This window comes from Haemorhous mexicanus, chromosome 16 (genome assembly GCF_027477595.1).
Source record: "Haemorhous mexicanus isolate bHaeMex1 chromosome 16, bHaeMex1.pri, whole genome shotgun sequence".
NCBI lineage: Eukaryota > Metazoa > Chordata > Aves > Passeriformes > Fringillidae > Haemorhous > Haemorhous mexicanus.
Genome location: NC_082356.1, coordinates 1,806,813 through 1,832,034, shown reverse-complemented (window position 1 = coordinate 1,832,034; position 25,222 = coordinate 1,806,813). Strand labels below are relative to the sequence as shown.

General features: G+C 56.2%; 3 protein-coding genes across 3 annotated transcripts in view; all 3 read left to right on the top strand.

Moving 5' to 3' along the window:
• Positions 1–278: 278 nt before the first annotated feature.
• The window catches only part of LOC132334539 (olfactory receptor 14J1-like), a 41,816-nt gene continuing 16,872 nt past the window's right edge, over positions 279–25,222 (top strand). Inside the window, exon 1 of the mRNA XM_059860645.1 lies at positions 279–839. Within this exon, the coding sequence (XP_059716628.1) occupies positions 289–839 (551 nt within the window). The 5' untranslated portion in view covers positions 279–288. The remainder of the gene's footprint in view (positions 840–25,222) is intronic.
• On the top strand, positions 5,455–8,744 carry LOC132334503 (serine/threonine-protein kinase pim-1-like). Its single transcript, XM_059860617.1, has 7 exons — positions 5,455–5,596; positions 6,328–6,434; positions 6,551–6,601; positions 6,806–7,172; positions 7,815–7,958; positions 8,328–8,388; positions 8,690–8,744. The coding sequence occupies exons 1-7, from the start codon at positions 5,455–5,457 to the stop codon at positions 8,742–8,744; spliced, it is 927 nt and encodes a 308-aa protein (XP_059716600.1).
• Positions 22,168–24,628, top strand: LOC132335059 (serine/threonine-protein kinase pim-1-like). The gene is made up of 5 exons (XM_059861177.1): positions 22,168–22,725; positions 22,840–22,890; positions 23,095–23,461; positions 24,087–24,266; positions 24,522–24,628. The coding sequence occupies exons 1-5, from the start codon at positions 22,168–22,170 to the stop codon at positions 24,626–24,628; spliced, it is 1,263 nt and encodes a 420-aa protein (XP_059717160.1).

Below are 25,222 nucleotides of genomic sequence, written 5' to 3'. Positions count from 1 at the left end.
CAGCTGCAGCTCCTGCACTTCTGCCTCTTGCTGGGCATCTCCCTGGCTGCCCTCCTGGGCAACGGCCTCATCATCAGCGCCGTAGCCTGCGGCCACCACCTGCACACGCCCATGTTCTTCTTCCTGCTCAACCTGGCCCTCAGCGACCTGGGCTCCATCTGCACCACTGTGCCCAAAGCCATGCACAATTCCCTCTGGGACACCAGGAACATCTCCTGCAAAGGATGTTCTGCACAGCTCTTTTTATTTATGTTCTTCATCTCAGCAGAGCTTTCTCTCCTGACCATCATGTGCTACGACCGCTACGTGTCCATCTGCAAACCCCTGCACTACGGGACCCTCCTGGGCAGCAGAGCTTGTGCCCACATGGCAGCAGCTGCCTGGGCCAGTGCCTTTCTCAATGCTCTCATGCACACGGCCAATACATTTCCCCTGCCCCTGTGCCACGGCAATGCCCTGGGCCAGTTCTTCTGTGAAATTCCACACATCCTCAAGCTCTCCTGCACTTTCTACAAACTCAGGGAACTTGGGCTCATTGCAGTTAGTGCCTGTTTAGCATTTGGTTGTTTTGTGTTCATTGTTTTCTCCTATGTGCAGATCTTCAGGGCTGTGCTGAGGATCCTCTCTGAGCAGGGACGGCACAAAGCCTTTTCCACCTGCCTCCCTCACCTGGCCGTGGTCTCTCTGTACATCAGCACTGGCACATTTGCTCACCTGAAGCCACCCTCCATGTCCTCCTCATCCTTGGAACTGGCCCTGTCAGTTCTGTACTTGGTAGTGCCTCCAGCCCTGAACTCCCTCATCTACAGCCTGAGGAACCAGGAGCTCAAGGCTGCAGTGTGGAGACTAAAAACTGGATGGTTTCAAGGACATTAAACTGCTGTTGAATTTCTGCAAATCACTTGTAATAAAAGTGATATTTGATATTCACTTTGGTTAGGTCCTGGGGTTTTTTCTGTTGTATTACTTTTATCAATATTGTCCAAAAATAAATGTAATTGTTTGTGCCATTTCTCATTTTCTTTCTCTCCATGTTCCCTGTGACCACAGGCTGTGTCAATGAGGGGCTGCAATCTCAGTGGTTACAAATGAACTAAAGGATGTCCCAGAAAAGTTTTCTGCAGAGATGCCCTTGTGTTCCCTTCTCTGGAGCTGCAGCAGCAATGTCTGTGTGCAGAGCTGGGGGCAGATCAGTGCTGGCACAGCAGCTGTGCCCAGCAGCAGCAGCCCTTGCTGTTGCCAGTGCTGCTCCCGTGGCCCTGCCCCGCTGCCCTGGTGGCCCTGGTGTTGCTGTAGGGCCTGAGTGCTCTCGGGGCCAGGCACAGCCCTGGAGGTGGCAGTGCCAGGGCTGCAGCAGGGACAGGCCATGGGCACTGCTGGGGCAGCACTGACGCCTCAGGCCAGGCCCTGGGGGCTCCAGGCTCCTTGCCCAGGCTCTCTCAAGAACATGCCCAGGCCAATGCTCAGCACAGAAAAGCCCCGTGAGCAGCCCCAGGGTGGCCGTGGGCAGGCTGGGGGCAAACAGCATGGCTGGTGCTCTGCAAGGGCCCTGGGGGAGATGGGAAGGAGCAGCAGAGCAGGGGCTGATCCATCCCCAGTGCTCTGGACAGGCCAGGGCAGCGTCCCAGAGCGTCCTCATGGAGCTGCCAACAACATCCCCGCTCTGCAGCCCTGGCCTCTCCCCCAGCTCACACAGATGCCCCATCCTTGCAGGCACAGACACGGCAGCACTGCCTCAGCAGCCCCTGTTTGCATTGCACAGAGCAGGGGGAGCACCCCCATGCTGTTGGTGTGGGGACATGAACCTGAGGGAGCACAAATGCCATCAGCCCCTGGGGCCAGGAAGGGCTGGGGGACACCAGGGAAACCCCTCAGCTTTGTCCTGGCTTTTGCACTCAGCCAGAAAGTTTGTTCCCATCAGCTGGGAGTTCCCTGTCCCACTGCAGACGCTGTTGCTCAGAGCCAGGGCTGCCTGGCAGCCACCCCCAAACTGCCCTGAGCATTTCCTTGGCTTCACCTTTGCTTTCCTTACTCTTCCTGCTACAAATTTCTTCTCATTGCCCACCCCTGTTCCCTCCCCTGCAAACAGCCCATCCCTTTTTGCCCTTCCCTCTCTGGCCCCACTCCCCATTGCAGTTCCTGACTTGGCACCATGGGAACGTCCCTTGGGGAGCAGGATCATCCCACAAGTGCTGCAGGAATTGTCTGCAGGCTCCTGCAGTGCCTCCTGCTGCTCCCCTGCCAGAGGCACCACAGGCCAGGGGGGCACATCTGGGCTGCTGTGTCTGGCTCTGGGGCTCCCTGTTCTGGGCAATGAGGAGGAGCTGCAGAGGCTCTGCAGGACTGACAGGATGGGCTTTGGGCCTGGCAGGAGAAGCTGAGGGACCTGGGCTGCTGGAGCTTCTGAAGAGGAGGCCCAGGGCTCATCCTGCAACTGCTCCAAGGGTGGTTTCAGAGAATCCCAGAATCAGCAAGGGTGGAACAGGCCATGGAGATCATCAGGCCTAAGCTGTGCCCTGACACCGCCTTGTCTCCCCTGAGCCTCCTCTTCTCCAGGATAAACAACCCCAGCTCCCTCAGCCACTCCTCACAGGACTTGTGCTCCAGACCCCTCCCCAGCCTTGTTGCCCTTCTCTGGACACGCTCCAGCCCCTCCATGTCCTTCCTAAATTGGGGGCCCAGAACTGGACACAGCACTCGAGGCGCTGACCAAGCAGTGCTGAGCACAGGGGAAGAATCACTGCCCTGCTCCTGCTGGCCACACCATTCCTGAGCCAGGCCAGGAGCCATTGGCCTTCTGGGCCACCTGGGCACACTGCTGCCTCATGTCCAGCCTGCTGCCCATCAGTCCCTGCAGGTCCCTTTCTGACCACCTGCTGTCCAGCCACTCTGTCCCCAGCCTGTAGAGTGGGAGGGAGGAAGGGAGGAAGGAAGGAAGGAAAAGAGGAAGGGGTCCGGATCCAGTCCTTCCTGAAATGTGATGTTTGCTGGCACTGTCAGTTCCCTGATCTGGATATTTCCCTATTCTGGCACAGCCCAATTGCAGCAATGTGCTGGCACAGGAATCAGAATTCCTGGTACTTGTACGTACTATATAAACCTTCTTGTAAACCTCCTTGTAGACATACTATATAAACCTTCTGTCAAACCTTAAAAATTCTCTACAAATTCATGTCCAGCATTACTGGGTCTGGCACCGCTCAGATCTGGTGTTTGCTGGCACCGCCAGTGCTCAGATCCAGCAGTTTCCCAGTGGCAGCACAGCCCAAGTCCAGCAGGTTGCTGGCACAGAAAGCCAAAACCCAGCAATTTTCTGGTGTCAGCACCGGCACTGCCCAGATCTGCTGTTAGTTGGCACTCCCAGTGCCTATATCTGGCAATTTCCCAGTGCTGGAACAACCCAAATGCAGCAATTTTCTGGCAAAGAAAGCCAAAACCTTGCAGCTTCCTGGTGCAGCCACCAGCACGGCCCAGATCTGCTGTTGGCTGCCACTGCCTGTGCCCAGATCCGGGCATTTCCTGGTTCCAGCACAGCCCAAGTGCAGCAAGTTTTTGGAAGAGAAAGATAAAACACAGCAATTTCCCGGTGCCAGGACTGCCACTGCCCAGATCTGGGGTTTCCCAGCACTGCCAGTGCCCAGATCCAGAGATTTCTGGGTGCCAGCACAGCCCAAGTGCAGCAATTTGCTGGCGCAGAAAGCCAAAACCAAGCAAATACCTGGTACCTACAGCAACCCGATCTCATGTTTGCTGACACTGCTAGTGTCCCAATCAGGAATATTTCAGATGCCTGTACAGTGTAATTCCAGCAGTTTGCTGGCACAGAAAGGTAACATTTGGCAATTTCCCAGTGGGGGCACAATCCCCACCCAGATCTGGTGTGCGTTGGCACTGCCAGTGCCCAGATCTGGCAATTTCCCAGTGCCAGCACAACCCAAATGCAGCAATTTTCTGGCAAAGAAAGCCAAAACCTGGCACACTGGTGTGTGTTTGGGCTGGTTTAAAAGAAGAAGGAGGCCTCAGCTTAAGGCCGTGGGAAAATCCTCTTTAGTTATGCTGAGCAGGAGCTCCTGCCCATATTCCTCTTGTACAGTTATGCAGACTGTTACCAGAAAGTTCGGAGTTCTCTTTGCTACCATTGGTTACTTTTTACTGCAAAAATTATAATATTCTTAATCGTTCCTTCCTCTTGGATCCTTCCCTCAGACCCTACCTTAACCCCTCCCCATAAATAAATGTATAAATATCCCTGCTAGACCCTGGACCCAGGCTTTTTTCTGCTTCACTCTCTGTACTGTGCACGCCGTCCTGTTTGTTGTGTTTGCCTTCATTAAAGTTCTGTTTCCAGACACCCAGATGAAAGCAGTCTCTCTCTGTAAAGGGCCAGAGCTGGTTCTCAGGGCAACCACTGGTCAAGGGTCTGGACTGGTGTTTGCTGGCACCACCAGTGCCCAGATCTGGAAATTTCCCTGTTCTAGCACCAACAATGTCCAGCAATTTGCTGGCAAAGAAAGCTGAAACCTGGCAATTTCCCCTTGCCAGCACTGCCCAATCTGGTGTTTGCTGCCAGCAGGACTCCAGGAAGGAAGGAAGGAAGGAAGGAAAGGGTCCAGATCCAGTCCTTCCTGGAGTCTGGAGCCTGGAATGGGATGCTTGCTGGCACTGCCAGTGCCCAGATCTAGAAATTTCCTTATTCTGGCACAGCCCAAGTGCAGCAATTTGCTGGTACAGAAATCCAAAACCCGGCAACTTCCTGCAACTGGCTCTGGGACCTCCCACATCTTGTGTTTGCTGCACCAGTACCCCGATTTGGAAATTTCCCAATGCCAGCAGAGCCCAAATCCAGCAGATTTCTGCCACTGGCAACGACACGTCCCAGATCTGGTGTTTGCTGGCAGCGCCAGCGCCCAGATCTGAAAACTTCCTGGTGCTGCCACAGCTCAAGTCCAGTGATTTTCTGGCACAGAAAGACAAAATTTGGAAATTTCCAGGTTCTGGCTCCAGCAACATCAAGATCTGGTGCTGCACACACAGTGCAGTGTGGAAAGCCAAGAGAAGCGGCAGCTGGTGGCTGCAGAAGTTCAACCTTGTTCTCCACAAGAGGTTCTTGAAAAGAACAGACAGGAGAAGATTCCTGGAAAACTGAAACAGCTTTCCAGAAGTGACATGAAAACAGAAGCCACAATCCAGGACGTTTTCCTGTATTTATTTCTATGCTCCCCTTCTCCATGTTGCACTGCTTCTCCATCCCAGTAATTGTAGATGCACCTCACCTACAAGACTGGTGACTTAGCAAGTTTTAGGCACTCTAAAATACCATGAGCCACACACACTTTTCCTTGTCCTGTTTTTACTGGAAAGCAACACTGGAGATGGAAGTGCAGTGCTGGGGTCAGGTAAGAATCCTACACCAAGGGAAGGTGTCCCGACAGTGTTTGACCCTCAGCAAGGACAATGCACAGCAGCAAGCGAGGGGATTGCTCTGCCAGCGTGCAGGAGTCAGGGCTCTGCATCTGGGCTCAACACTGCAAAGTTCCCGTGTTCGGACAGACGAAGGGGCTGTCCCCGGGGCGCGCGGGGCTCGGCCGCGGGGCTCGTGGGGCGAGCGGGGAACGGACACGGGGACGAACGGCCCCGGGGCTTCAGTTGCAGCGGCGGCAGCGACAGCGGCGGCACTAGCAGCGGCAGCAAAAAAACAGAGAAGCCTCTACACTTTTTTTCTCTTTTTCTTTCTCTTTTTCTTTCTCTCGCTTTCCCGCTCTCGGGCACTCTTCTCTCGGGGCCCGTTTCCCGGCGTTCCTCTCCTCCCCCCGCCTCCCTCCCTCCCCTTGCCGGGCCCGGCCATGCCCCCGGCCCGCCCCCGGCCCCGGGCGGGGCTGCCCCGTCCCCGTCCCCGTCCCCGTCCCCGTCCCCGTCCCCGTCCCCGTCCCCGTCCCCGTCCGCGGGCGTCCCGCCGCAGTCTCGCCTCCGCCCGGCTCTGGCCGTACTGGCGGTGGCGCTGCTGGGCGGGCATCAGTGCCTGGGGCTCGGGCGGCATCGCCTCCCTTTGTCTCCGCCTGGCCCGAGCCCGGCCCCGGACCCATCCCCGACCCCGACCCCTCCCGGGGCCCGCGGAGGACACAAGCGGCGCGGCCGCTCCCGCCGCCTCCGCTGCCGCTTGCCCGGCCCGAGCTCCGCCGCTCGGCAGCGCGGCCGCCGGCCCCGAGCCTCCCGTGTGGCGTTCCCAAGAGCGAACGCCCGGGGATGGCCGGCCCGGGGCGGGTGAGGGGCGCTCGGTGGCCGTTGCTGGCCCCGGGCCGAGCGCTGACAGCCGCGTCCCGCCCGCAGGGAAGGCGCAGGAGGCCCTGCAGGAGCGGTACCGGCTGGGCTCGCTGCTGGGGCGCGGCGGCTTCGGCAGCGTCTTCGCGGCCACGCGGCTCTCGGACGGCGCCCCGGTGAGCGGCGGGGCCGGCGGCGGGCGCAGGAGGAGGGGGCGGAGGAGGAGGAGGATGGGGCTGTGCCTGGGCAGGGCGGGCGGCGAGCTCAGCCCGCTCTTCCCCTTGGCTTGCAGGTGGCCATCAAAAGGGTGCCACGGGAGCGCGTCCGGCACTGGGGCGAGCTGGTGAGTGAGCGGCGCCAGCGGCAGAAGCCGGGGCTGCCGGGCGGGGATGAGCCGAGGTCCGGCAGGGTGGAAGCTGCCAGGACGGCTCGAGGGAGAGCGGGCGTGGGGCCAGCGCAGGGCGCAGAGCATCCTGGGCTGGGTGAGGGCTTCCCCAGGCCTGGCACGGCATCGGCTCCCACTGACGGCAGTGTGCTCCTCCCGCAGCCTGACGGCACTAGAGCACCGCTGGAGATCGTGCTGCTGGACAAGGTGTCCACTGGCTTCCCCGGTGTGGTGCAGCTGCTGGAGTGGCTTGAGCTCCCCAACAAAATTGTGATGGTGCTGGAGCGGCCACAGCGGTGTCAGGACCTGCGGCATTTCATTCGGGCACGGCGGTTCCTGTCTGAGGAGGTGGCGCGGGAGCTGTTCCGCCAGGTGCTGGAGGCCGTGCAGCACTGCACCAGCTGCGGGGTCCTGCACAGGGACATCAAACCAGAGAACATCCTGGTTGACCTGGCCACCGGGCAGGCCAAACTGATTGACTTTGGCTGTGGCACCTACCTGCAAGACACAGGCTACACGCACTTTGCAGGTGAGCCTCCACAGGGGTGTGCTCCTGGTGCTGGCATCTCATGGCCCAGCATCTCCCAGGCCAAGCTGGCTGTGGCAGCGGGGATTCTCCCTTTTGCTGCCAGTCAGGGGACGGAGTGTTCAGCTGAGTTGCTTCGGAGGGGGGCTGGGTGGGGAGCCATCTTCCAGCCCTGCTGGCAGCCTTTGCCCACCACTCTGCCCAGGACGGGGTCTGGGCTGGGGCAGCCAGCCCGACAAAAACCCCCGTGGGTGGGGGTAGCAGAGAGGGGTGGCCAGAACCTGTGCCCCAGCCAGTTTGTTGTGCAGGCGAGAGGAAGGGCTTAGACTGCTGCACTCGCCCTGTTTGCCTTGGCTTCATAATATTTTAGGGGCAATGCAAGCAGGGAGGATAAGGGAATGTTTTTTCCCCAGCACGGAGGGGTTTTCCCTTTGCATGTCATGGTCAGGCCTAGCCAGGGCTGCCCTCTTCCAACACCAGTGGCTTCTTTTGCAGCCCTGAGTTTGTGCACAAGTCCCAGGTGCTGGCGAGAGGGCAGTGGTCACCCTGTGTGCCACTGATGCAGCCCCCGCATGCTCAGGGATGCTGGGGCCAGGCTGTGGGAGCAGCAGCATCCCCCTGCTGAACTCCATCTGTATTCCATAGGAACACGGTCATACAGCCCCCCGGAATGGAACCACTATGGCTGGTACCATGGCAAGGCAGCAACGATCTGGTCCCTGGGCATCCTGCTGCACCAGATGGTCTGTGGGGAGCACCCTTTCAGGACGGGCTGGAACATCTGCTGGGGCCAGCTCTCGCTGCCACAAGGGCTCTCTCAAGGTGGATCCTCATCTCTGGGCACGGGGGAATACCAGTGCTGGGAGACAGCAGCGGGCTCGTGAGCATCCTGCTCTGGCAGCTGCTGAGGAGGTGACACGTGTCCTGCTCTCCTCCAGAACAGGGAATTGATGGGAAAGTTGAGGCCCAGCTCTGAGCGCATCCAGAATGGCCTGGGCATGGGAATAGTGGGGCAAAGCAGACAGGAGCCTTCTCTAGCTGAGCGGCAGTTTCTGCTTTCTCTCCCCAGAGTGCAAAGATCTGATCAGGTGGTGTTTAGCCGTGCACTTCTTGGACAGACCCACATTAGAAGACCTGTTCTGTGATCCTTGGGTGCAGGATATTCATCTGCCCTAGAAGAAGGGAGAGAGTCCCAGGCACACTTTGATCCCGGGCCCTGGTAAGTTCCAGCTCCACACACACCTTGGCAATCAGAAGCAAAGGAACCCAGACCTTTTTGTGCTGCCTGTGTCACTGCCCAGGTGTCATGGGATGGGAACGCGCAGCCCTTGTGCTGGAGCTGAGCTGCTCTGCCCAGCACTGGTGGCCGCCATCCAGGCTGGTTTTGCTTGTCCTGGTTCCCTGACAGCTGGGGCCCTGGGCAGAGCCCTGAGAGCCTGGTCTCACTGCAGGGAAGGAGAAGGAGCCCCTGGAGAAGCTGTACCAGGTGGGGATGTTGCTGCTGCTGCTGCTGGAAACAGCGAGGATGACATCAAGGATGACAAGCTCTTCCTCAGCCTGACCACCGGTGGTTGAAGGTGATGGACTTTGATTGTGGCACCTTCTCCAAAGCCAGGCTCCACAGCAAATTTACAGATGAGTCCACACCCAGGGGGATGCTCCCAGATTTGGGCATTGCCCAGCCTGGCAGGGAAGCAAAGGTTCCCCCTTTGCTGGGGCAGATGCAACTCATTCTTCAGTCACCTGCCCAGCTGCTTTTTGGCAGGGCTGGGGGGATGGGCTGGGCTGGGTACGAAATGGCAGTGGGCTCCTGGCCCTGCCAACAGCCCCCAGCCCCCACCGTGCCCCAGGCTGGGGCTGGGGCAGCCAGCCCGACACAAACAAACCCCATGGTGGGAGCAGAGGTGGGACTCCAGAACCTGTGCCCAGCTGCTTTGCTGTGCAGGCAAGGAAGGGCTTGGGCTGCTCCACTGCCCTTGTTTGCTTTGGGATCAGCGTTATTGTGGGGGGCAGTGCAGGGGGGAAGGGAGAAAGTTTGGGCTTCCCTCCCCAAGGCTGGGTTTTTCCCTAGCGTTGTAGGGGTTGGGCCTTCCTCAAGGCCCTGACAGAGATAAGAGTTTTTCCCTTTTTTCTTGTTTTCCCTTTTTGTCTCCAATCTTTTTTCAATAATGTGTTGTTTGTTTTTCCAGAGCAAGCATACTGGGTGGTCCAACGTGGATGGGGAAGTGCTTGGGAGCAGCTGTGGCGTGGATGGGCCGTGCCCTTGGAGAAGGCTGAGGACATGGTTTGGGAGCAGCTTTTCTTCCAGCCGTGGATGGCGTGAGGTGGGTCCCTGTCTGCTTGGCAGGGTGGGATCAGAGCTTCTGGGAGATGGCAGCGAGCACAGGAGCATCCTGCTCTGGGCAGCTGCTGAGGGCTGGATGTGCCCTGGCTGGTTGCAGGCTGGGCACATGTCCTGCCCTCCTGCTCTGTTCCAAAGGCAGCAGTGATGGGCAGCTCTGGGCACAGCTCTGGGCACAGCCAGCATGGCCTGGGCACCGCAGGCCTTGGCACAAGGGGACAGGAGCCCTCAGCTGACGGGCAGTTTCTGCTTTCTCTCCTTGCAGCCAGACTCTGCGGGTGCTGAGGCTGCTCTGGGCTCTGCCAGGGCTCTGCTGGGCTCAGCCCTGGGCCCAGCTGGGCTGGCTCTGCCCTCACATTGCTCTGACAGCTTTGCATCAGACGAGCCCATTCTGAGCACAACGCCTGAGCTTTCTGCTTTGGCAGGTGAGTGAGACTCTCCTGCAGGCCCAGAGATTGCAGCTGGGGACACACATCCAATTGGCAAGGACCCAGACTCTCCACAGTCCCATCTAAACGCCTGGATCTGCACAGGGTGTTTTTGTCTGTCCCATTCTTCCTTCTTTATTGGCTGGAATTGTGCAATTGCACTTTCTTCCTCCTCTAGCAGTGCCACGAGTGGGCCAAGGCTGGCGAGTGGGCCGTGTTCCTGAGGCAGTGCAGGCTGGAGCTGAGGGATGGAGAATTGCCCTACTGCACTTCCCAATCAGAGCAAAAAGCTGTAAGTGGGACTTGGTGTCTCTAAGAAATCCCTGACAGTTTCAAAGGGAATGTGCAGTTCATTCACAGGGTGAAGAGGAAGGTCATCTTCTAAAGGATTTGAGGATTGACAGAGTTTCCATTCCCAGTCCTGCTTGGAGCTGGAAGGGCACAAAGCAATTTTTGGGGTTTTTTTTTGCTTTAACCATAATTTCAAAAAAACACGTTGGAAACAAAGCCCACAATTTTAAAAAAGGCTGCTGAGGTCTGTAAGATGGATCCATGCCATCAGCCCATTTACAATGTAAATAACTGAGCTCTATTTTTAAGTAGATAATTTATCTCTTAATGCAAAGAATGTAACTTGGCATTTATGTTTTGTTTTTTTCACTAACATTCTGTTATGTTTTTTCACTAACACTTGGATTTTATTCTTATCTTTTAGAATTTATCTTTTTTTTTTCTTTTTTTTTTTTTCTCTTTAAATAGAAAACGTGGCCTTCAAAAGAAATGTCCTTTGCTCCTGGTTCCAGTGTGGAGCAGCTCCCTTCCTGCTGGCTGAGCTGCTCAGGCAGAGCCCAGCAGCTCCTGGCCCTGCAGGGCTGAGGCTTTTCCCCGTTGCTGGGCACAGACTGATGGAGCAGCACTGCTGAACACGGGCACACCCAGAGGGACCAGCAGCAGCTGCCTTTGGCCACCTGAGGCTCCAAGGCCTAAACTCTGAGCAGACAGGGCTGGAAGAGACTGGCAGTCTCCCTGCTGGCTGTGCTGCCCCACTTGTGCCTGGCCCAGCTTTGCTTGGGGCAGAGGGAGAACAAGGGGCAGCTCCCTGCCAGCCCCAGCCCAGGGACCCCTCCAGCCCCGGGGCTTGGGGCACTGTCAGCACCTGCAGCTCCAGCCAGGGCTTCTGCTGGCCCTGACAGCAACAGCCAAACTGGGGCTGATCCTGAGGGAGCAGCAGCAGGGCCTGGATCTGATCCCTGACTCTGGGCCAGGGCTGCACAAATGACCCCACAGCAGCAGCAGCAGCACATGGAGCTGACTTTCAGCACAGCCCCTGCCCCTCTTCCCTCCCATGTGCAGCAGTGTCACAGCAGCCTGAGGCACCTGGGAGCCCCCAGTGCCAGCAGGGACTTGAGATGGCAGCCCTGGGCTCCTGGAGGTTGTGCAGGGAACGCAGCTGGGGACTCCCTGTCCATGGGGAGCTTCCAGATGGAAAGGGCTGCTGTGCCCAGGCAGCTCCAAAGGCACAGAGAGGAGGGTCTCCAGCACTGGATCTGTGCCAGTCCCACAGTCCTGGGCAGCAGCCAGCGAGCCCTGGGGGAACAGAGGGCACAGCAAGAGGGACAGAACCAGGCAAGGTCAGAGACTGGAGAGAGCCAGACCCGGGAGCAGGAACAGCTGCTCCATTGCACTCCTGGAGAAAGCTCTTGGCTGGTTCAGAGCGCTGAAAGGCGTGAAGGGCAGAGGGGAGGCCACAGCAAACAATGCTCCTGTTTCCACAGCCTCCCCTCTCTGTGTCCCAGAAGGAATTGGATGGACTGTGTTCGTCCCTCCGAGTCGTCTCGTTCAGCATGAGCAGCTCAGCACCAGGAGCTGAAGGAGCTGAAGCCTCAGGCCATAGGAGCTGGGCAAGAGGGAACTTTCTGAGCAAAGTCATGCTGCTAAAATAGACCCAGCTGAATGCAGCGGATATAATCATGGAATCCCAGAATCCTTTCAGTTGGAAAAGACCTCTGAGCTCACCAGTGCAGCCGGTCACCCAGCAGTGCCAAGCCCAGCACTAAACCACGTCCCTGAAGTGCCAAGGCCTGGACAGCAGGCCCTGAGCCAAAGGTGCCTCTGGATGAACCTTCCACCCAAAGGTTATCTTTGTATCTGCTCCCTAATGAAATATGCATGGTCATTAGCACTGTGATAGATGTAGGCACTCCTCAGTGAAACATGCATTGACCTTTCTGTGTTTAGAAGCCAGACAAGGCCATGAAATTTGACATCTGGCCTTGTTTGGGGCTGAAGGATCAAAGTCACCTCCTCTGGTTCCTCCTGGGGCCCTGGCCAGGCTTTGGGAGGGAGCCAAGAGGAGCATGAAACCAGATGTTCCTGCACTGGAAGTGCTGTCAGTTTGTTCATCCAGCACTGTCAGAGCTGTGCCCTCTCCCAGCGGGGTTGGAGCCTCACCTGTTGCTGGAGGCACCTGCAGGAATTCCCAGTGCCCAGGAGTGGCTCTGCAGCCCTGGGCTGTGACAGCTTCCCCCAGCTGCTGTGTGGATCTGGGGGATGGAAAAGGCTGAGGGGAAATGCTGCTGGATCTTTGTTAATCACTGCAGGCAATCTTTGGTGGGGGTGATTGGGTGCATTGCTGAGCTGCTCCTTTTGTGATTCTTTGCTGCTTTGAGCTGCAGGAAATGACACTGATTCCTTCAGCTGGAGTCTGTGTCCTTGGTGCTGACCCTGCCCACTGGTAAAACAAAACTGGCACAGTCTGGCCAGATGACAACAAAATGTCACTTGTTCAATGTAAATGTGAGGAATCAGTCCCATCAGAAATTCCCAGATGGGAAGTCCTTCCTGGAGTTACCTGGCTCTGGAGTGGGCTGAGGTTGGAGCACCGTGTGAGCAGTGGGGCAGTCGGTGAAAAGAAGCTGCACCCCTGGATGTCTTCAACTGCATCCAAAAATTACTTATAGGAAAAAGGAAGAGAACTTGTGGGTTTGGGCAGACAAAGATGGATTTGTTAAGAGTACATTGGAAACAGCACCTTCAGAAGGAACAATTATTGCTGGAATGCTCCCACATGGAGCAAGAAAAGAAGGTTTTAATCTTGAGATCAGATGCATTTGTGCAAGTGAAATATTAATATAATAATTAATGATATATGTATTTATAGTATAATAGGACCTTTATATACATTTTTATATTTTTATATGTATGTCTATATCTATCTATATCTATACCAATATGTATATCTACATATAAAATAATAATGATGTGAAATAGTGCTGACATTACTAATTTGGTAGCTTTGGCTGCTCAGGGATGTAACACTAAATACCCTACGGAACAGGATTGGCCAGGACCCTAATGTCAGTGGCCAACTGACTTTGTGAGATTGTATTCAATGAAAAAAGGAGGAAGGGATGAAATTGGCTATTTTTACAGGGTTTGCTGACACTGTGATGCAGAGTGCTTTGTCTGTTCCTGTGAAAAATACAGTGGTTAAGCCTGCAGGGTTTTTCATGTACCAGACCATCCACAAGCTGCAGGACTGGTTGAACGGGTGAAGGGGTTGTGAAAAGAGCAGTTGAAAGAATGAGGAGATGGGAACCTGTGCCCATGGAGAACTCATCTCCCAGATGTGCTCCATGCCCTTAACAATGGTCCACTGGGGAAATGGAAACCCCCTGGCTGTGCAGGGCTGCACCCAATTTGCAAATACAGCCATGGACAGTGAGACTTGGACTGCCTGGGAGATTGTTCTGGCTGGGATGGCCCCTGGCAGGGCCAGCCCAGAGGCTGCAGGACTGGGCCTTCATGCACTGGAATTAATTGGGATAAACTCAAAGCAAATGAGAGCTATCAATACTGAAACAGGAATTGAGATTCCTCCAGGACACTTTGCTTTGGTCACTGCTCGCTTGGAGCTTGGCCTTGCAAAGTGTTCATGTCATGGCAGGAGGAATTGATGCAGAATATCAAGGAGAAATTGCAGTCATTCTGTTAAACAATAGTGAACAAGTTTGGATTATTCAACCCCGTGACACGGTAGCACAATTATTGAAATTGCAATTTTAAGAAAGGTTGTGCAAAAAGGAGCTCCACCTCCAATCACCACCATTTGTGGAGATAAAGGGTTTGGATCCAGCAGCCCTAATAATGGATCCAGAGTGTGGGTGTGGAGGCCAAAAGGCCCTCCCAAGGCAGCTGAAGGAACAGCTCCTAGGAAAGACAACTCTGAGTCCTGAAACCTGGGCAGGAGCAATGGGAATGTGTCCCTGCAGCCAAGTGTTCTGTGTGAGACCCAGCAGATCTGACAGGATATTGTTTTACACATCCTGCCAGAGCAAATCTCCCTGTTTGCCCCAAGGGCCCCTTTGGAAAATGCTCTGATCCACGGGGCTCCATGTGCAGGCTGCTGTGACCCTGAGGGACTTCCAGAGGAATTCCATCCAGGAGCCTGGGTGCCCCTCAGGGACTGGGACCCGGCCCCCTTCCAGCCAGAGGGGAAAGGGCCCCCCCAAGCCTTGTTAGGCACAGACAAGATGGTAAAGCTGAACAGCAAAGGGCCTCAGGGCATTATTCTGGAATTAAAAAGACACCAGCTCCATGGACAACAGAATTCTTGTTCCCAACTCGAATGAGACTGAGAAAAAAGAATGAAGAACTGTGTCACTAAAGTGCTGCTGATGTCTGTAAGTTGTACCTTGATGGTCAGCCAGAATCTTTGTCTGCACAAACACCTCTAGTGTTTCACCAAGGGGTGAGTGATCAAAATGTAATGATTAGTTATGAAAATGTGAAGATCAGGGTAGCCAAAGCAGTGCATGTCACCAATTGCTGGGGATGTTCTCAGCTGGAGTTGGGAGGGATGGGGTTCCCTTGGAGGGCCCACCCTGTGGGGTGGCCAGAACTCTTTCCCTGGGCTCTGACTGTCACTGTCAGTGAAGGGACAGTTAAAGAAAACACAGGAATACAAGAATCACTTGGACAGGATTCCCTGAGATTTCCCTTCAGGAGAAACCAAACCCTGTTCTAGTTCTAGAGGCCCCAGTGTGAGAGGATTTCTGTGCTTTTCCATCCCTGCCAATGTCAGAAGAACTCGGGGTGCTGGAGCTGCTCGGTGCCAGTGCCACACCACTCTTGGCTGCAGGGCCACCATTTCGGGTCCTTCAGCAACAACCACAAGGAAGAGTTGGGGCCCAGAGAACATTTTCTCCCCAAGGAGTGCCCTGGATTTTAGAATGCAAAATCTTTCTCCATCACTGGACTAAGAAAACTTTAATGACCCTCTCATGGCTTTGGTGTTGTTTACAACAGACTCAGTCCCTGAGAGAGTGTTCAAAAAGCTACTCAACAACTCAAAGTTAAATTGAAACTCTGAAGTTTCTTGAAGTTTTAATGGGTCCCACTGAGGGACATGACTGAGAAAGCGTCCCCAGGTTCCAGGTACAGCAGAACACTGGAGGCAGTGATGACAGCTGGGGACAAACAAGGCCAAGGTGTCTCTGGGGCTGAGCAAAGCTGGATGTGTTTCAGGAATGGAAAGGGCCAAGGCCTGAGCCCCAGTCCCTGGCCAGGCAGATCCTGTCCCTCCCTCCTTGCTCAGGGCTCTTCCCGGGATGGGCACTGGCATGTGGGGATGTGCAGTGCCAAGGGCAGGAGCATGGGGCGGCCCCTGCCAGGCTGCTGAGCAGGGACAAGGAGGCCATGAGGCCCCAGGCCTGCAAGGGTCGCTTGTCTCCTGCTCCTGGCTCAGGCCCAGGCCCAGCAGCCATGGCCAAAGTGCTGCCCAAGTTGGCTCTGTCAGGGCCTGGCAGCTGCTGCCCATGCCTGTGCCCTGTGCAGCCCAGGCTGTGCTACGGTGTCCCTGCCCTGCGCCTCTGTCCCTGCAGGCTGTGCTCATCCCCCGGCTGCCCCACCTGGCTGGCCCCTTCCTTTGCTGACAGCTCTGCCTCCTGCCTGCCTCTGCCTGCCCACACAAAGCCTTGGGCTGACCCAGGCTCCTTCTGAGGGATGTGTTGCACCTCAGCCCTGCCCTGGCAGGGAAATTCCTTGCTCTTTTTTTCCAATCTGGGCCTCCCAAGCTGCCCTTTGCATTAACTCTTTCTTTCTCTGGCTGTACTCTACGATGTCAAAAGGATCCACCATCTCTGAATCCACCCTTCAGTCCCTCCCAGGGCTCTCCCCTTCTGTCCTCAGTCTGCACCCCACTGAGCACAGAGCTCCTCTGTCCCTGTACAGTGCTCATGTGCTTGAGGACATGGGCGCCTGGACAAGAAGGACGGTTCTTTTCTACAGGAAGGAAACCACAGAGCCCCAGGGTTTTGAAGGCAGATGAGAGGCAGGCACTGGAGGCCAAGGTAAGCCAGACCTGTCTGTCCTTGCAGCTTTTGTCTGAAAGCAACCCTTGGATATTTGGGGAATTTTGGAGGTGGAATTCCATTTCAGCCATATGTAGCAGTGTATTTCTATAGCCATGGGTGCCTGGAGCAGAATGACAGCTCTTCTGCACAGGAAGGAAAGGGCAGAGCCCCAGTGTTTCACAGGCAGATGAGAGCTGGTCTCCAGGAATCCAAGGGAACCTAGACAGTCCTGGCAGCTTTTATCTGGGAGCTCTCTTGGATGTAAGGAATTTTGGAGGCAGATTCCCAGTTTTGGCTATGGATGCCTGCACATGAGAGATGTTTCTTTCCATGGAAAGAAAAGCACAGCCCCCCCAGTGTTTTGACGGCAGATGAGATGTTGCCCCCCCCAGATGCCAAGGCCATCTAGAGCTGTCTGTTCTGGCAGATTTACTATAGGAACAATCCTTTGATATAATCAAATATGGAGGTAGAATCCCAATTTCAGCCATGATACCCTGGAGGAGAAGGAGAGTTCTTTCCCAGAGGGAGGAAAATATGGAGCTCTATGGCTTCAGGGGCAGATGAATAGCAACCCTCCACATGCCAAGGTCAGCCGGACCAGTCAGGCTAAGCCAGCAAGACTTGTTCCATGTTCTTGGATCCTGGGGGCCCTGCAGCAGAACTTTGTTTCCAGAAGGCCCAGCGATACCACAGTGGTCTCCTTGGCTCTGCAGTCGCACAATGGCTCCTTGCTTCCATGAGGCCATGCAGTGCCAAAATGGTTTCCTTGGTTCCATGGGACTGTGCAGAGTGCCACAATGGCCCCTTGGTTCTATTGGGCTCCCCAAGATCACAATGGACCCTTGGTTCCACAGGCATGGCTGTGTCACACTGGCCCCTTGCTTCCATGGGGACCCATAGTGTCACACTGGCCCCTTGGTTCCATGGGGACCCATAGTGTCACACTGGCCCCTTGGTGCCATGGGGACCCATAGTGTCACAATGGCCCCTTGGTTCCATGGGGACCCATAGTGTCACAATTGCCCCTTGGTTCCATGAGGACTCAGAGTGCCAGAATGGTCTCATTGCTTCCATGAGTCCCTGCAGTGTCACAAAGAGCTCCTTGGTTTCACAAGGCCCTGCAGAGCCCCTTGATTCAACAAGGCCTCAAAGTGCCAGAATGGTCTCCAGGATTCCATGATGCTCCACAGTGTCACAAGGGCACCTTGGCTCCATGAAACCCTGAAATAGGGAATGGCCCCTTGATTCCATTGGGCTCCTCCCTGTCACACGCGTTCTTGGTTCCACCGCACCCTGTAGTGTCACAATGGTCTCCTTGGTTCCACAGAGTCAGAATCTCTCGGTGGTCTCACGGAGCCCCACTAAGATCCCCTTGATTCCATGAGGCCCCGCTGTGCTACAATGACCCTTAGGTTAAATGGCCCCTTGGTTCCAGTGAGTCCTGAAGTTTCATAATGGTCTCCATGGTTCCATGAGGCCCCAGAATGTCACAATGGACTTTTGGTTCCATGAGCTTTCGTACAGCCAACAGCAGTGTCCTTGGCTCCACAGTGTCACAAGGGACCCTTTGTTCCATGAGGTTCAGTAGAGTGAGATGGACACCTTGATTCCATGAGGTTCTGTAATGTCCCAATGGACTCCTTGGTTCCATGGCCCTGCTGTCCAGAATTGCCCCTTGGTTCCATGAGGTTCTGTACTGTCAGCAGGAATGACCTTGGTTCTGCAGTGTGTCCTAGGTTGACTATATGATGCTTTTATCCCCAATCGTCTCATTCCGTTTATGCTGAATAGTAAGTTTTGCACCTTTAAGACTTGCTTCAAAGATTGAGGGGGGGAGAGGAGGCGCGCAGTTTGTTTTCAGACACTGAACTTACTCCTACACATTCCTGCTTCTGGACTGCGTGGTTCTGCAGATGAACAGACGGCGGGACAGGGCTCTCTTTTTTTTTCTTTCTTTTTAGTTACTTTAGCTAGCTGAGGCAAAGAAATTCCCTGGACTGTGCTTTTTTTTTTTCCTTTTTTTTCCCCTTTCTCTGGACCTGTTCACACCTGCCCTGGACTGAACAACCATAAGAGCACCAGCAGCTCACATCGGTGGGCCGGGCCGGGCCTGGGCCACGGCATTTCCAGCGCCGGAGGGACTGATAAGAGACTGAGTGAGCTGAACTGGAATCTGGGGAGGGGACTTTCTGGGTTTGTCATCTCCTTTGGAGCAGCAAGGGGTTTTATTGTTTAATATTAAGTTTTCTTGTTTAATAAACAGTTTTTTTCCACTTTTCTCCAAGGAAGTATTTCCTCCTGCACCGGCTGGGGGAGGGGTGGTAGAATCTGATTTCCTAGGAGGGCCCTTTGGGGTTCTCTCCCAAATTTTCGCTGAACCAGGACACAGTGTCATAACTGACCCTTGGTTCCATGAGGTGCCTGGCCTCCCACAGCCTCTCAGAGACCCTTCTCCCCCTCAAGGTCCCCGACAGCCCTTCATGGCCTCTCAGAGACTCTCATGGACCCTCAAAACTCCTCATGGCCCCTCAGGAGCCCTCACATCTCATGGCCCATCATGACCCATCTGAGCCCCTCTCAGCCCCTCTCAGCCCCTCACAGCCCATCACGGCCCCTCACAGCCCCAGGCCTGGGGCTCCTCCCAAAGGAGAAGGGGTCGGGCCCTGCTTGTTCTCCTTTTGTTTCAGTCCCCTCACAGCCACGAGTGAAGAAACGCTGAAATGGAGCCTTTCCCCAGCGTTTCCCTCGGGGTTCATTGCGGGCTGAAGCTCTGTGCTGGTGCTGGCCCGAGCGCCACCATCCCTGCAGCTGCCAGGCCTTTGCTGTCCCCCCGTGTCCGTTCCCTGTCCCCGAGTCCCGCCCGGCTCTGGCAGCAGCAGCAGCCGCAGCGCAGGGGGCGCCGGCCCGGCCCAGCCGGGGCTCCCGGCCAGGAGCAGCAGCAGCGCCGGCCCCTTCCCGCCTGCTCCTGCCTCGGCTCCCGAGGGCTTTTTCCAGCTCAGTTCTGGAGTAGAGCAGCAATCACCCACACAGCCCTGACTGCGCAGGGCCCGCCTGTGCTGCCCTGACCCAGCCAGCAGAGAAAGAAAGGATCGGGTTCCAGCGCTGTTTTCAGCACTGCTTTACTCACCCTGAGGTGACAGCAGGAGGCTGCTGCTGCCTTTGCCTTGGCAATTGGAGATCATGGCTGCTCTTGCCACTTGAAATTTATCTGTAAAACTGCAATTGCCTTTTTTGATCAGTGCTACCCAGAGTGCTTTCGTGACAGTGAATGTGGGAATCCTTAAAATCAGAGGGTTTTGGGAAAGCTGCAAAAGGCAGGCCTCAGAGACAGCAGAACTGTGATTAGAGCTGAGCTGTAACCATGAGATAGGGCAGCAGAAAAGTTAAATAAGAAGTGGGAAAGTAAGGACAAATAGAACAATAATTTGTGTAGTAACGCTTGGCTAGAAAAACTCCCTAAGCTGCAGAAAAGTATATCTAGCCTGATATTAGGAAGTACTGAGCTTAATAAATGAGCTCTGTGCATTGTGGCTCACAAGCAGGTATTGTATTCAAAATAATCAGGCACTGTTTTAACCGAAGGTACGTGTGCTTATAATGGTTGGATAGAACTACTGTCAATATGCTTTTGCTTTGCGTGATTGGTCAAAAAATTTATAAAGTTGTAACATTGAGTTCTTTGTCTGCTGCAGAGGAGACAAACTGCCGGCATCTTCCCATTGTCATAACCATGTAATGAGACTGATGCTGGAAAATAAACACCTCAAGACACTGTCCTCAGCAGTCCGGTCCTGCTTGTGATTTTGTACATAGACCCCCGGCCGGCAATAGGTGAACTCAGGCTTTTGGTCACAGGCATCATGATTAGCAGATCTTGAAATCCCCTAAAGTCCCTGAGCACTAAGTCAAGGAGAATTAAAGCCACACAGACCACATTTGCAGTGCTCAAACACGGCCCTGTTGCTGCTGCTGCTGAAATAAAATCAACTGACAGAGGCCATCACAGAAATTGCCTCTCAAGTGTCAAATCAAATGAAAAAATCCACCAGGAGGAAGAGAAACCAGAACTTCTTGACCCGCTCCATTTTTCTTCTGAGCAGCAGCAGCAGCAGCAAGTGGAGATGCGCAGAGGTATTTCCAGCTGCTGCTGATCCCAGCTGGAGCCCAGCCTGCTGCCCAGTCCCAGCGGGAAGCTGAGCCCAGCCCGGGGAGCTCCCGCAGTGTCGGGAGCTCAGCGCACGCGGGGCCAGGCCCAGAGCCCCGGGCACGGCCGCCCATTGCGGGGCAGCGGCGCAGACGGAATGTCCTGCGGCCCAAACCTCCTGCTCCTGCCACACAGCGCCAGCGCTCTCCCCCTCCTCCTCCTCTCCCAGCACGGCACAAATTCCAGCTCGGAGGAGGCTTCCCCAGAGAGGGCTCAGGCTCCTGCTTCAGCCTCAGGGTCCCTGCAGAGGAACAGGGCATCTTTCAGGCACTTCCACAAGCTCTGGGCTGCCATTTCATGGGCAATCTGGGATGAAAATGGACTTGTTAGGAAGCACAAAAGCAGAGGGAATTGATCAGAAATTATTAGGAAAAAATGACCCTTCTTAGAGACAAAGTTCGCAAAGTCATTCCATGCATTTCTCCTTTTCAAATTCTTCCAGTCATCTCCTGACAGGTCCAGCATGTTCTGGTACTTTTCATGAACTGACTGTACTCTTGATTCATATCAATGCATGAGATGTAGAAGCATCTGAACTGAACACTGAAACAAACTCCCTCTGTCAGCCCATTTTCATCTTCTAGCTCACTTTCCCTATGTCCACAGGTATGTTGGAATGATTATCCCACAGCTCTCCATTTCTGGCTGCAGGCTCTGGAGATTCTTTCTCTGCATTCAGTCAGGTTTGCATTCCCTAACAATTCCTGGTAGCCCATCATGTTTTCTGAGGGTAGAACAGTAACATTGAAAACCTCACCAATGGCACAACTGCCCAGCCCACAAGGAGAACAAAGAACAAGCTGTCAAGTTCTTCAAATATTTGTCCTGCTTTGCTGCAAGAGTCGTGCTGCACGCACGGTGTGGAAAGCCAAGAGGAGCTGCAGTTGGTGGCACATCTTGTGACAGAAGCTGCACCTCGTTCTCCAGGAAAGATTCTTGGAAAGAGCAAAGAGGACTGAGGAGCAGATGATGGGAAAACTGAAAGAGCTTTGAAGAAATTCAAAGAAAACAGAAAGAAACCATCTGAGATGTTTTACTCGATTTATTTTTATGCTCCCCTTTTCCATCTTGCACTAATTCTCCTTCCCATTAATTCCAAATGGATCTCACCTCGAAGATCCATGACTTGGCAAGTTGTAGACACTGTCAAATACCATGAGCTACACCCAGTTTGCCTTCCCCTGGTTTTCTTTGGAAAGCAATGCTGGAGAGGTAAGTGAAGTGCCTGGGTCACGTACAAATTCAGCATTCAGGGAATGGGCTCCGATAGTGTTTGACCCTCAGCAGGGACAATGCACAGCAGGGACTGAGGGGATTCCTGTGCCGCTGTGCAGGAGTGCAGACTCTGGGTCTTGGCTGAACACGGCCAAGTTCCCGTGTTTGGACAGGCTCAGGGGCTGCCCCCGGGGAGCGCAGGGCTCGGCGCGGGGGCGAGTGGGCAACGGGCAAACGGACACGGGGACAAACGGCCCCGGCGCTTCAGTTGCAGCGGCAGCAGCAGCAGCGAAAGCAGCAGCGAAACCAGCAGCGAAAGCAGCGACTTTGCCGAGCCCCTCTTGCTTGTCCTCTCCCTCTCCCGCAGTCCCTCTTGTCCCGCAGTCCCGCTTGTCTCTCCCTGTCCCGGTCTCCCTTTCCCGGGGTCCCCTCCTCTCCCAGTCTCTCTCTCCCCATGCCCGGTCGGGCCATGCCCCCCGCCTGCCCCCGGCCCGGGGCGGGGCTGCCCCGTCCCCGGCCCCGGGCGTCCCGCCGCGGTCTCGCCTCCGGCCGGCTCTGGTCGTACTGGCGGTGGCGCTGCTGGGCGGGCATCAGTGCCTGGGGCTGGGGCGGCATCGCCTCCCTTTGGCTCCGCCTGGCCAGAGCCTGGCCCCGGCCCCAGCCCCTGCCCCGGCCCCTCCCGGGGCCCGCAGAGGACACAGGCGGCGCGGCCGCTCCCGCCGCCTCCGCTGCCGCTTGCTCGGCCCAAGCTCCGCCAGTCGGCAGCGCGGCCGCCGGCCCCGAGCCGCCGCTGTCCCGCTGCAGGGAGCGAACGCCTGGGGATGGCCGGCCCGGGGCGCTTGAGGGGCGCTCGGGGGCCACTGCTGGCCCCGGGCCGAGCGCTGACAGCCGCGTCCCGCCGGCAGGGAAGGCGCAGCAGGGCCTGAAGGAGCAGTACCGGCTGGGCTCGCTGCTGGGGCGCGGCGGCTTCGGCAGCGTCTTCGCGGCCACGCGGCTCTCGGACGGCGCCCCGGTGAGCGGCGGGCGCAGGAGGAGGAGGAGGAGGGGGCGGAGGAGGAGGAGGGCGGAGGATGGGGCTGAGCAAGGCGGGCGGCGAACTCAGCCCGCTGCTGCCCTTGGCTTGCAGGTGGCCATCAAAAGGGTGCCACGGGAGCGCGTCCGGCACTGGGGCGAGCTGGTAAGTGAGCGGGGCCAGCGGGAGCAGCCGGGCCGTGGCGGGCGGGGATGAGCCGAGGCCCGACAGGGTGGAAGCCGCCAGGACGCCTCGAGGGAGAGCAGGCGTGGGGCCAGCGCAGGGCACAGAGCATCCCAGGCTGGCTGAGGGCTTCCCGAGCCCCGGCACGGCATCAGCCCCACTGACGGCATCGTGCTCCTCCCGCAGCCCGCCGGCACCAGCGCACCCCTGGAGATCGTGCTGCTGGTCAAGGTGTCCACTGGCTTCCCTGGTGTGGTCCAGCTGCTGGAGTGGCTTGAGCTCCCCAACGACGTCTTGATGGTGCTGGAGCGCCCGGAGCGGTGTCAGGACCTGCAGCGTTTCATTCGAGCTCGGGGCTTCCTGCCCGAGGAGGTGGCGCGGGAGCTGTTCCGCCAGGTGCTGGAGGCCGTGCAGCACTGCACCAGCTGCAGGGTCCTGCACAGGGACATCAAACCAGAGAACATCCTGGTTGACCTGGCCACCGGGCAGGCCAAATTGATTGACTTTGGCTGTGGCACCTACCTGCAGGACACAGCCTACACTCACTTTGCAGGTGAGCCCACACAGGGTGTGCTCCTGATCCCACCATCTCATGGCCCAACATCTCACAGCCCAAGCTTGGTGTGGCAGTGGGGATTCTCCCTTCTGCAGCCCTTCATGGCACTGAGACTTCAGCCAAGTTGCTTTTGAGCAGGGCTGGGTGTGGAGCCAGCTTCCAGCCCTGCAGGCAGCCTTTGCCCACCACTCTGCCCAGGACTGGGGCTGGGGCAGCCAGCCCAGCAAAAACACCCGTGGGTGGGGGTAGCCGAGAGGGGGGGTCGGAACCAGTGCCCCAGCCAGTTTGGTGTGCAGGTGAGAAAGGGCTTGGACTGCTCCACTCGCCTGGTTTGTTTTGGGTTCATAATGTTTTTGGAGCAATGCAGGCAGGAAGGATGCAGGCATGGATTTTCCCCCAGCACTGAGTGGTTTCTTCCTTGTTATGGTGGGGCCTTGCCAGGGATTCCACTGCCCTCTTCCAACCCTAGTGGCTTCTTTTCCAACCCCAAGTCTGTACACAAGTCCCAGGTGCTGGTGAGAGGGCAGTGCGTCACACCCCATGTGCCACTGGAGCAGGGATGCTGGGGCCAGGCTCTGGGAGCAGCAGCATCCCCCTGATGAACTCCATCTGTATTCCATAGGAACACGGTCATACAGCCCCCCGGAATGGACCCACTTTGGCTGGTACTATGGCAGGCCAGCTACCATCTGGTCCCTGGGCATCCTGCTGCACCAGATGGTCTGTGGGGAGCACCCTTTCAGGAGGGGCCAGAACATCAGCTGGGACCATCAGCTCTCGCTGCCACAAGGGCTCTCTCAAGGTGGATCCTCATCTCTGGGCAGGGGGGAATACCAGTGCTGGGAGACAGCAGCAGGCTCGTGAGCATCCTGCTCTGGCAGCTGCTGAGGAGGTGGCACATGTCCTGCTCCCCTGCTCTCCTCCAAACCAGGGAATGGATGGGAAAGCTTAGGCCCAGCTCTGAGCACATCCAGCATGGCCTGGGCACGGGAATAGTGGGGCAAAGCCAACAGGAGCCTTCTCCAACTGACCGGCGGTTTGTGGTTTCTCTGCCCAGAGTGCCAAGATCTGATCAGGCGGTGTTTATCCATGCTGGACTTGGAAAGGCCCTCATTAGAAGAGCTGCTCTGTCATCCTTGGATGCAGGATATTCATCTGCCCTAGAAGAAGGGAGAGAGCCACAGGCACACTGTGATGCAGGGCCCTGGTAAGTTACAGCTCCACACACGCCTTGGCAGTCAGAAGCAAAGGAAGCCAGACTTTTTTGTCCTGCCCGTGTCACTGCCCAGGGCTCATCAGATGGGAACACACAGCCCTTGTGCTGGAGCTGAGCTGCTCTGCCCAGCACTGGTGGCCACCATCTGAGCTGGTTTTGCTTGTCCTGGTTCCCTGACAGCTGGGGCCTTGGGCAGAACCTGAGAGCCTGGTCTCACCCCAGGGAAGGAGAAGGAGCCCCTGGAGAAGCTGTACCAGGTGGGACTGCTGCTGCTGGAGACAGCGAGGATGACATCAAGGATGGCAACCTCTTCCTGGACCTGGCCACTGGCCAGCTGAAGATGATGGACTTTGATTGTGGCACCTTCTCCAAAGCCAGGCTCCACAGCAAATTTACAGATGAGTCCACACCCAGGGGGATGCTCCCAGATTTGGGCATTGCACAGCCTGGCTGGGAACCAAAGGTTCCCCCTTTGCTGGGGCAGATGCAGCTGATCCTTCAGTCGCCTGCACAGCTGGTTTTGGCAGGGCTGAGGGGATGGG